We start from the raw sequence: 12,431 nt of genomic DNA, 5'->3' as shown, positions 1-12,431 counted from the left end.
CGCCAACACTAAGGGCATTTAAATGGTCATTGGATAGACATATGGACGATAAGGGAATAGTGTAGATGGGCTTTAGAGTGGTTTCACAGGTCGGCGCAACATCGAGGGCCGAAGGGCCTGTACTGCGCTGTTGCGTTCTATGTTTTAAACCCCCCCCCCCCTTTTCTGCTGGTGGTTAATTTTCCCCAAAGAAGTCGACGAACGGCTGCCACCTCCGGGCGAACCCTAACATTGACCCTCTCTTTGGAGAACTTGATTTTCTCCAAACCGAGAAAGCTAGCCATGTCAGTTTGCCAGGTCTCTGTCTTCGGGGGCTTTGGGTCCCTCCAAGCTAATAGTATCCGTCTCCGGGTTACCAGGGAAGCAAAGGCTAGAAGGTCTGCCTCTTTCTCCTCCTGTATTCCCGGGTCTTCCAGCACTCCGAAAATCGCCACCTCTGGACTCGGTGCCACCCATGTTTTCAACACTTTGGACATGGCATCTGCAAACCCCTGCCAGAATCCCCTAAGCTTCGGGCATGCCAAGAACATATGGACATCGTTCGCTGACCCTGCCGCACACCTTGCGCACATATCTTCTACTCCAAAGAACCTGCTCATCCGGGCCAATGTCATGGGAGCCCGGTGAACGACCTTGAACTGTATCAGGCTGAGGCTGGCACATAATGTGGACGCATTGACTCTACTCAATGCGTCCGCCCAGAGACAATCCTCTATCTCTCCTAACTCCTCTTCCCACTTGCGTTTTAACTCCTCGGTCTGCGTCTCCTCTGACCCCATAAGCTCCTTGTAAATGTCAGAAACCCTCCCTTCTCCCACCCACATCCTGGAAACTACCCTGTCCTGTATCCCCCTTGGCGGCAGGAGCGGGAAGGTTGAGACCTGCCTGCGTAGGAAATCCCGCGCCTGCAGGTACCTAAACTAATTTCCGCTCGTCAATCCATATTTCACCTCCAGCTCCCTCAGGCTAGAAAAGCTCCCCTCCATAAACATATCTCCCATCCTCTCAATCCATGCTCTCTGCCATCTCCGGAACCCTCCATCCAGCCTTCCTGGGGCAAACCGGTGATTATTACAGATTGGAGACCAGACTGATGCTCCCTCCGCTCTCACATGTCTCCTCCATTACCCCCAGGTAGCTGCCACCACTACGGCTGGTGGAGTACCGTGCCGGCGGGAACACCAGAGGTGCTGTTACCAATGCCCCCAAACTGGTGCCCTTGCATGATGCCACCTCCACACGCTCCCACACCGACCCTTCCCCCACCATCCACTTCCTAATCATGGCTATATTTGCCGCCCAGTAATAATTACTCAAGTTCGGAAGTGCCAGCCCGCCCTCTCCCTGGCTCCGCTCCAGCATCCCCTTTTTTACTCGCGGGGTCTTACCCGCCCATACAAAGCCAGTGATCACTTTATTGACCTGTTTAAAGAAGGACCACGGAATAAAGATGGGGAGACACTGAAACACAAACAGGAATCTTGGGAGGACTGTCATTTTCACTGTCTGCACCTCCCAGCTAGTGTCAACGGAATGCGTCCCACCTTCAGTAATCATCCTTCATTTGGTCTACTAATCGGGCCAAATTTAACTTGTGTAGCCGTTCCCATTCCCGCACCACCTGAATGTCTAGGTACCGAAAGCTTCCCCCTACCATCCTAAACTGCAGCTCCCCCAATCGCCTTTCCTGTCCCCTTGCCTGGATCGCAAACATCTCACTTTTCCCCATATGCAGTTTATAACCCGAAAACTGACCAAATTCCCCCAGAATCCTCATAATTTCTTCCATCGGTTCTAGTGGGTCCGAAACATATAAGAGCAGAGCGTCTGCGTACAGTGAGACTTTTGAGTCCAGCCCCTTGAGGCTCTCAGCACAATTGTCAGCGGCTCTATGGCCAATGCGAACAGCAGTGGGGAGAGGGGGCATCCCTGTCTCGTCCCCCGATGCAGCCTGAAGTAGTCCGATGTTGACTTGTTGGTCTGTACACTCACGACAGGAGCCTGATACAGCAACCTGACCCAGTCAATGAAGCCAGCCCAAATCCAATCCGCCCCAGTACCTCCCATAGATATTCCCATTCCACCGATCAAATGCCTTCTCTGTGTTCATTGCGACCACTACCTCCAGGTCCCTACCTTCTAGGGGTATCATAATCACATTTAACAACCTTCTTACGTTGGCCGACAACTGCCTACCCTTAACAAATCCCGGTTGGTCCTCCTCGATCACGTCCGGAACACAGTCTTCAATCCTAGAGGACAAGATTTTGGCCAACAGTTTGGCGTCCACATTTAGTAGGGGTATCGCATAGCTCCGGGTCCTTGTCCCGCTTCAGGAACAATGAGATAGTGGCCTGTGACATCGTCGGGGGAAGCCCCCCCATGCTCCCTTGCCTCATTGAATGTCCTCATCAACAGCGAACCCAATATCCCAGAGAACTTTTTATAAAACTCCACTGGGTACCCATCCGGTCCCGGGGCTTTACCCGACTGCATGGCCTTCAGACCCTCTGCTGTTTCCTCCAACCCAATCGGGGCCCTCAGCCTTTCTACCAATCCCCTGTCCACCTTCGGGAACTTCAGCCCCCCCCCTAAAAAATGACTCATCCCCTCCAGCCCAGCTGGGGGTTCTGACTCGTACGACCTGCTGTAAAACTCTTTGAACGTCTTATTAACCTGCTGAATCTCCGACCAGGTTCCCCTCCCTGTCCTTTACTTTCCTTATCTCCCTGTCTGCCTCCCCCTCTCTAAGCTGCTGCGCAAGCATTCTGCTGGCTTTCTCCCCATATTCATAAATCTCCCCCCTCGCCTTCCTCCGCTGTTCCACCCTGTAGTTAACAAGCCAAACTCCGCCTGTATCCTCCCTTAGAAGCCCTGCCTCTGGGGTCTCCGCATACCTCCTGTCGAAGATCCCGTATCGAGATCAGCTCCCCTCTAACCCCTGCCTTTAATGCCTCCCAGACCACCGCCGCCGAAACTTCACCTGTGTCATTAACTTCCAGGTAGTTCTGAATACATTTCCTCAGCCGCCCACACACCTCTTCATCAGCTAAAAGTCCCACTTCCAACCTCCAGTGCGGGCGCTGGCTACGCTCCTTGCTAACCTGTAGGTCAACCCAGTGCGGGGCATGATCCGAGATTATGATCGCCGAATACCCCGTGTCCACTACCCTCGTCAGTAGAGCCCTGTTCAAAATAAAAAGGTCAATCCAGGAGTACACTTTATGCACGCGAGTAGAAGGAGAAATCCAGGTCCGGGATCTTGCCCAACATCCTCTTTATGAACTCCACATCATCCCAATTTGGCGGGTACACAGTCACTAGTACCACCAGCAACCCCTCCAGCTTCCCACTGACCATAATGTACCAGCCTCCCACATCCGCAACTATTCTTCCCGTCTCGAATAACACTCTCTTATTAATCAGGATCACGACCCCTCTAGTGTTAGAGTCCAGCCCCGAGTGAAAAACCTGTCCGACCCATCCCTTCCTTAATCTACTCTGAAGGTGCGTCTCCTGTAACATTACCACGTCTGCCTTCAGTCCCCTCGAATGCGCGAACACGTGTGCCCTCTTAACAAAGTCCCCCCCCCCCCCCCCCCCCCCCCCCCCCCGGCCGATCAGCCATCACCTTTCTTGGGCCAGTCTCCAGCCCGCTACTGCGCATCCGCCGGGCCGCCCCCAGGCAGCCTCCGGCCCCGACCTCCTTTCTGTCCCACAGCAAAAGTCCCTCCCCTGTCAGCAGAACCCCCCCCCCCCCCCCCCCCCAGTAACAGCACTATGTAAACCACCCCTTTCAGCAAGCATAACATCTGCTCACCCCCCACTGCGCTTCCGTGAGCTAGCCCGCCTAGCTAGCCAGACATTCTCCCACCTATTGTTCCCTCCTCCCGCTTGGACACACATATGCAAAAGAAAAACAATCCCGACACAATTGCCCGAAGATAAAACGCAAAAAACAAAAAAGATCAAATCGAAGAACCAACATCTGACAATCACACTTCCGTTCCCCCATCAGTACAAATGTAAACTTTAACTCACTCAGCTCTGCAACTAGCCCCAAATCAATACAGAAGGCAACTCACTCAGCTCTGCAACTAGCCCCAAATCAATACAGAAGGCATTACAGATAACGTCCGAAAAACAAGAAACTTTTTTTTTTAAACATGAGTGCTGCAGCGAAGTTCAAACACCTCAGTCCGCCAGCAGCCCTTTCCTTCTAGCGTAGTCCATCGCTTCCTTGGGCGACTCAAAATAAAAAATGTTGCTCCTCTTACGTGACCCAAAGACGAGCCGGATATAGCAGTCCAAACTTAACCTTGTTCTTGAAAAGGGTCGACTTTATCTGATTGAACCTCGCTCTTCTCCTGGCCACCTCCGCACTCAGATCCTGACAGATCCGCAGGATACTATTCTCCCATTTACAACTCCGTGTCTGCCAGGCCCACCGTAAAATACGCTCCTTGTCCAAGTACAAATAAAGCATATGACCCTGCCAGTCGTGATTGAAACATGTACAGTGCATGAGCACGCAAAAATTCGGTATTCCCAATACAAATCGGCTTAAAATGAGAAACTTGCCTCCCACAAGGCAGAGAGTGTGCAGGCCATCTCCCGGATGCAGCGCCTCCGCATTGAAGACAGCGGCCATCTCGCGTGCTTTTCCCGGACAGAGCCCCACGCATGCGCGATGCAAACGGGATAATGAAGCGGCCGACCCCCACACTGCACAGGTGCAGACGTCTGCCGACCGCACTGCATATGACGTACACCGCGTCATGACGTGCCCGAACTGCGGCAATGCCCACTTAAAGGGACACTGCCCTGCAAGAGGCAGGCGATGTTTAAACTGTGGGAAGCCTGGACACTATGCAGCCTTGTGCAGGTCTGCACCACCAGTCCGAGGCCAGCGCTCCCAATTCCGACTACGGCGCGTCCAGAATGTGCAACGATGATTACAGGATTCTGATCCTGGCAGTACAACGGATCCAGAGGATGAGTGCCTGAAGTCCGCCTACCGAGTGGGCATCATTACTACACGTGAACATGCCATACCTAACTCGTGTCGTATTCAGTCCATCCTCGCTGTGGATTCGGAGGACGAATGGCGTGTGGTGATGCAGGTCAACCGCTGCTCCATCCAGTTCAAGCTGGACACAGGTGCTTCTGCCAACCTCCTCTCACAGGCAGACTTCAAACGCATCAAGAAGCCCCCAAAGGTACTTCACAAGCCTGCCAGCTCCTGGACTATAACAGTAATGCCATCACGGCACTGGGGTCCTGCCATCTACTCTTCTCCAACCGGAGCACCCATGCACGACTAAGGTTTGAAATTGTCAAGCCGGACAGGGCATCCCTACAGGGCACATGCCTGCAAAAAGCTAAACCTGGTGCAACAGGTTTATTCAACGACATCCTCCAACGTGGATCTTCAGGCTGGCATTGACGACATCCTCGCTCAATATCCAAATGTGGTTGACGGGATGGGCACTTTGCCATATCGGTACAAGATCCTACTGCAACCTGATGCCAAGCCAGTGGTCCATGCACCACGCCGGGTCCCGGCTCCGCTGAAGGAGCGTCTGAAGGAACATCTCAAGGAGCTGCAGCAGCAGGGGATGTTTTCCAGGGTAACCAAACCAACTGACTGGGTCAGCTTGATGGTGGGGTTAAAAAACCCTCTGGAGACCTGTGCATCTGCAATGATCCCAAGGATCTCAACCAGAATATAATGCGTGAACACTACCCCATCTGAAGCAGGAGGAACTCACCAGTGAGATGGCACAAGCAAGGTTTTTCACGAAGTTAGATGCGTCACATGGATTCTGGCAAATCCAGCTGGATGAGTCCAGCAGCAGGCTCTGCACCTTCAACACACCGTTTGGCAGGTACTGCTATAACCGTATGCCTTTTGGCATCGTCCCGGCATCGCGGATATTTCATCGCATCATGGAGCAGATGATGGAGGGCATCGAAGGGGTTCGTGTGTACATGGACGACGTCATCATATGATCCACGACCCCCGAGGAGCACGTTTCCCATCTCCAGCAGGTATTCCGCCGTGTCCACGTCAATGGCCTGAAGCTGAACAGGGCCAAATGCTGCTTTGGCATGTCGACACTCAAGTTCCTAGGAGACCAGATCTCTCAGCAGGGCGTGTACCCCGACATGGACACGGTCAAGGTATCGCAGCCATTAAGGACCCTGAAGCCAAGAAGGCGGTATTGCGCTTCCTGGGCATGGTCAATTTTCTGGGCAAGTTCATCCCAAACTGGCCCCTCACACCACGGCCCTACTAAACCTGGTGAAAAAGTCCACTGCCTTCGAGTGGAAGACGGCCCATCAGGCAGAGTGGTTGGAGCTGAAAGCCAAGCTCACCACTGCAGCCGTTTTGGTATTTTTCGACCCAGACAGAGAAACTAAAATCTCAACAGATGCGAGCCAGGATGGCATCGGTGCGGTCCTGCTGCAACGCGATGACACCTCATCCTGGGCACTGGTTGCCTACGCATCAAGGGCAATGACGCCCACCGAACAAAGGTCTGCGCAAATCGAGAAGGAATGCCTGGGCCTTCTCACTGCCATTCTCAAATTTCACGACTATGTCTACGGCCTGCCGACATTCACAGTCGAGACGGATCACAGGCCCCTGGTCCACGTTATCCACAAGGACCTTAATGACATGATGCCTCGGTTGCAGCGCATCCTCCTCAAACTCAGAAGGTACGACTTTGACCTGGTCTACACGCCTGGAAGGAGCTCATCATTGCCGATACACTGTCCCGCTTCATCACTGTGCCTAGTGGACCACTGAACGTCATCTGGCAAATTGAGTCACCGGTTGAGTCATGGGTGCAGCTGTGTGCTAGCACCCTCCCGGCATCTGATGAGAAGGTGATTCTTATCCGTGAGGAGGCAGCCAAAGACCCCCGCTTGCAGCGTGTTATGCAACACCTCGCCAATGGCTGGCAAAAAGGGCAGTGCCTTCAATTTTTCAATGTAAAGGACGACCTGACGGTGGTTGATGGCATCCTCCTCAAACTGGACCGGATTGTAATTCCACGCAGTCTCCAGAGCTTGGTGCTCCGTCAAATCCATGAGGACCACCAGGGTGTGGAAAAGTGCAGACGCAGAGCCAGGCAGGCTGTCTACTGGCCCAGGATCAGCCAGGACATCATGAACATGGTCCTTAACTGTGCAACCTGTCAACGCTTCCAGCCAGCTCTGAGTAAGGAGACACTTCAGCAGCATGAAATCAAAACCTCTCCGTGGTCCAAGGTTGGCAGCGACCTCTTTTTCATGCAAATGGTCGTGATTACGTGTTAATCATTGATTATTTTTCCCATTACCCTGAAGTCGTGAAGCTCTCAGACCTCACATCTCGGACCTTACAATGATGGAGACGTTCTCCAGGCATGGTATCCCACTCGCTGTCATGAGTGACAATGGCCCGTGCTTCAGCAGCCATGAATGGTCTCTGTTTGCCCAGTCGCATCAGTTCAAACACGTCACTTCCAACCCACACTATCCGCAGTCAAACGGAAAAGTTGAGAAATGGATGCACATAGCTCATCTGCAAGGCCACGGATTCTGCGTCTGACATTCACCTTGCGCTGCTTGCGTACAGGGCTGTCCACTGGCATGTCACCGGATCAACTCCTGATGAACAGGGACCTGCGAACGACACTTCCAGCCATAGACGTGCCCAACCTGGATCACCTCCCGGTGCTGCAGATGGTGCAGCAACTCCGAGACCGGCAAAAAACAGGGCTATGATGCTCATGCCACCAATTTGCCCATGTTATCCCCGTCCGATACTGTTCAGGTCAAGGTCCCTGATGGAGGCTGGTCAACTCCAGCTGTCGTTGTTCGACAGGCTGCCCCCCCCTCGTATGTTGTGCGTCTGGCTGATGGTTCTGTTGTGCGATGAAACAGACGGGCACTGCGCAAAGTTGCCTGCCCGCAACCACGTTCTTCTCCGTTTCCTTATGTTGTTTTGCCACCTCCTGATACCTCGACTCACGAGTCCACCAGTCAGGCCTCAATCCCACCATCAAGGCACTGTTGTCCCCACCACCACCTCTCCGGCGGTCGACCAGGATCAGACGCAAGCCACAGAGACTGGACTTATGAACATTTGTTCTGTTTGCTATGTTCTGTGTTCTCACATGAGACCGCTGTTTTCACATGTACATATGTTCACATCCATCCACTGCATGTATATATGTTAATTTTGGCCTATTCCTGTAAATACGTTCACATGTCATCCAAACATAAAAAAGGGGAGATGTCATGATATGCGGACACACGCATAATGATATACAGACAAGCACCTAATGGACACGGAAAACAGGACATGACCAATAAGCAGGCAGGACACTCAGGTGGGATCTGACTATAAAAGACACGAGGCACTCGCACTCCGCCTCTTTCCATTGATTAACATCTAGAGAGTCAGTCAAGGGTGTTGTTACAATCTCACACCTCCACCACGTGTGGCTAAGAGCTAGTCTGGTTCAGTCAGACAGAGTAACCACACTTAAGTTAGCAGAGTTGAACTCACAGAGAACTGTGCTATTAGTTAAATAAACCTGATTGAACTAACTTCAAGGTCTGGAGTATCTTTTTGATCTATGCTGCATCCAGTTGCAGCCAGTGTTATACCAGTGTACCTAACACAACAAAGTCCACAGGAGAATTTTGAACCCACTCTCCGATAAGGCTTTCTTAGGTGAATGATAATGCTATTATAATGGAAGAGGAGTGGAAAATAGGGAAGAGAATTTATGCAACATTTAAGGAACATCCAACAGGCATTTCTCCCAGTGAATATATAGGCACCACTGATCCTATGAGGGTCTGAGTAGATGTGTATTTGATTACACATCACCAAAATATAAATATTGGAGTAATGCTACTTATTGCATGAGAGTGCTCTGTCCAAATTACAACTGACTGTTGCAATAAAGGTTACCAATGCAACAGCTTTAATGATTAGAGTAATTCTGAAAAACATGGGAAATATCCTGAATAAAGTAAAGCAGCCAGAATTATGGTGACTGCCCTGATTCCACATCCCAGCAAGATGGCAAAAAGATTTGGCCCACCAGCTACAGAGCTGACGCGAGACATGCCACCTCCTTTTGGGAAGGCCGCTATGTTGAGCGTCAGTCAGGCACTTCGGTGAGCAGCATCAGGCCTCTGGGATTAAGGACCCAAGGGTGGAAATCCTGAAATCATGAGAGCTGTTGGCCAATTGGAGGCCAGCAGCTGTGCATATCTCTGGGACACCATGGCTCCAAACGTAGTGTCAGCATATTAGTTATCAGTTTGGTGTCGATGTTCAAAAGAGAAATGGGTCTGTAAGAACCACACTCCGTGGGATTTGTGTCTTTTTTCAAAATGAGAGATATAATAGAGGCCTGGGAGAGAGTAGGGGGCAAGGCTTGCAAACTGCTTATAAAATTCGACAGGGGATCCATCGGAGTCGAGGGACCTTATCCGACTGCATAAATCCAATGAACTTCAGTACTTCATCCGAATTCAAATCCCAGTTCCCCTTGCCTTTCTCTTTCCTCCATCGGAAAGGACAACCGGTCTAAGAACGCCGACGTGACCAATCTATTCTCAGGGGACACTGACTCCCTACAGAGTTTCTTGTAAAAGGACTCCCAAGATCGCATTGACTTCATTCGGGGAGGAAACCAAACTGCTGCCTGAATTTTTAATTTATATAATCTTTCGGGAAGCCACCTGTCACCTCAGCTGGTGGGCTAGAAGATGGCTTGCTTTCTCCCCATACTCCTTTTATTAAAAAAAAATTAAATCCCCTTTTGAGTGCCAGAGATGGATGGTCCCAATGGATAGCAAATCAAACTGCTTGCAGCTACTTCCTGTACCCAAGTAACTGGGCTTGCAGCAGCTTCTATTCGCAAGCACCTTCGGGGAAGGGTCAGATGAATATTGTCGATGCATCTCGAGGAGCGCATCCACCAGCAGTTGCGGCTCCGCCCTCACCATCTTATCTAAATGTGCCTTAAAGGAGATTACCGCTTAAGGACTTCCCTCATGTGGAGAGAGAGACAGAGTTGTTCCTATTTAATCTAGTGTACCCCTCAATGCTCCTGGACATGTGCTCACAAAACCCCCTGTCCGTCAGCAGCGCTGTGTCCAGCCTCTACGGTGGGTGCTAACTAGAATCGTTTCCAGGGCCAAGTCGACGAAGTGTTGAACATGGTCCGAGATTACGCTTGCCGAGTATTCTGCTCCCCGCACCCAGGATAGGGACACACCCATTAAGAAGAAGTCTCTCTCTCTCTCTCTTCACCCCCCCCCCCCCCCCCCCCCCCCCCACCCCGGGGTTTACGCCAATGATTTCTCTCAGATCTGGAAATAAGCTGATCCACAAGTTTGGTACAAATGGCTGTCTGGATTATTAGTAGGTATAATTTATCTTCGCACAAACATGGTGCATTAGTGGGAATTCGGGGCCACAGTGATTAACCACAAATGGAAGGCCGATTTCTGTATCATAAATTATTTTGCTTCAATTTTTGATACTGACTCTTTAAAATATTTTTTTTTAACAGAGGTGAACTGGGGCTCTTCAGCGCAGGCCATGTCTTATGTCACTGCCCTTCAAGATGCCCTATCTCTGACTGGGGTCAATGATCATATTAAGAATTTCAGGTATGAAGGGGGGAACGGTGGCTATGGAAAGTATTTTCCTCATCGGTTTTTCAGCATCAGTAACTTTGCTAAATTTTGATATTCTTTGTTTGTTTTTAATTTAATGAATTTTGTTAGTGACCTGGAATTGTTATCACCCTTTAGAATAAATTTGAAAAATCAGTAAGAAATTGAAGGGATTAGCTGTTGAATAAACTGTTCTTTCCTAGTTAAGAAAATCAAAATAACCCATAGAAATATTGAAAACGTTGCCCCAGCAGTTTCTCAGGAATATGACTGCAAATATTGGATAAATTACAAGGTGCAAATAATGCTATTTGATTGTCAAATAAATCACTTGAAGAAAAGTTGCATAAATATTTGGTCAAAGAGAAAAAAGGAAAATAATAAGGGTAAGAATTGGCCGAGGTAAGTATAGGAACACTTTAAAGATCAAGCAGCATCTGCGGTGAAACAGAAAAGCTAACCATTGTAGAATTAATCTCCCATCAGAACTTAACGAGTTAATTGATGATTAAATGTGGTTCTGGAACTGTTTGATGCCAGAGAGCCTTTTATTTGTTGGTGCTGTTAGATGAAACAAATGGTCTTGCAATCTGAAAAAGGATGAAGTTGTGCTGAACAAAATTGATTAGGGGGCTAAGAAGAACACAGATGTGTCATAAGTAGTTTATCATTGAACGTCTGCTACAACTGGGCCTACTGCAAAGATGGAAAAATTAAGGTGGCATACTGGCCTTTCTAAATGTAGGGAAATGCAGTATGAAAATCAGCATGAGATTAAAATGTTCATGATAATCAGTGCTATTCACTTCCTGGTTTACTATCTGAAAATTTGTCAATCTGGCCGCCTGCTCAACTTGTTTGATGACTTCTGTTTCTGGATGCTAGAGATCCCCTATAAGTGGCACCTGAATAAAACCAACATTGTAATAGGGGAAAATTGATGTCATAGAACATGCTAAATCTTTGTGGGCAGCTGCCTTTGAAGCTGTTTCCAGGGCCAAGTCGACGAAGTGTTGAACATGGTCCGAGATTACGCTTGCCGAGTATTCTGCTCCCCGCACCCGAAAATTGATGTCATAGAACATGCTAAATCTTTGTGGGCAGCTGCCTTTGAAGTCACCAGTGAACACTGTCCCTTCGCCTGAACCTTAAAATCTGGGCCATCAGCTATTCTCAAGATGGGTTAATCGCTATAACTTTAAATGTTATAATTGAGTAAATAATATACCATGTAATGCAGTTAATGTACTCAAACATTTTCCAAAAGACAGATGTTTTTAAAGAATCTGTGATTTCATGACTCTTCTCTCTCTCTCTCTCTCTCTCTTCCGCCCCCCCTTTGCCAAATAACATTTATGATTTATTTTTCCTTCTGTAGGCCACAGTGCATTGTATTGACGGGATCACCTATGACCAGGCCAGCCTTGTTGGATTTAACACTTTCTTTCACGAAGAACTTTAGTCTCTGCATCTGTAGTCAAGTATTTATGGTAATTGCTATATGATAGACTTCTGAGTGACAATTTTGATTGCTTTAACTTCTGCAATGCCAAATGGTCATAGTGGCAGTACATCTGAATTTTTGGGGAAATATGGATACATGTTTCTCTTGTGCACAATTATTCTTCAGTACCTCCACATACTGGTAGGATAACTATTGCAGTACAAATCTCTTGGAACTGTGGCTACAGCTGTCTTAATACTGCCACGGGTCACCAAGCTTCTGTCAGGAGGGG

The 12,431-nt window shown here is 49.4% G+C and overlaps 1 protein-coding gene across 6 annotated transcripts in view; it reads left to right on the top strand.

The window, feature by feature from the left end:
- The window catches only part of slc12a1 (solute carrier family 12 member 1), a 180,336-nt gene that overhangs the window by 95,453 nt on the left and 72,452 nt on the right, over positions 1–12,431 (top strand). For all 6 annotated transcript variants that reach the window (XM_072493016.1, XM_072493015.1, XM_072493012.1 and 3 more), the window contains 2 exons: positions 10,590–10,689; positions 12,074–12,185. In XM_072493016.1, the coding sequence (XP_072349117.1) occupies positions 10,590–10,689; positions 12,074–12,185 (212 nt within the window). The remainder of the gene's footprint in view (positions 1–10,589; positions 10,690–12,073; positions 12,186–12,431) is intronic.

Source organism: Scyliorhinus torazame, chromosome 30, assembly GCF_047496885.1.
Source record: "Scyliorhinus torazame isolate Kashiwa2021f chromosome 30, sScyTor2.1, whole genome shotgun sequence".
Taxonomy (NCBI): Eukaryota; Metazoa; Chordata; class Chondrichthyes; order Carcharhiniformes; family Scyliorhinidae; genus Scyliorhinus; species Scyliorhinus torazame.
This window is presented reverse-complemented; position numbering and strand designations above follow the sequence as displayed.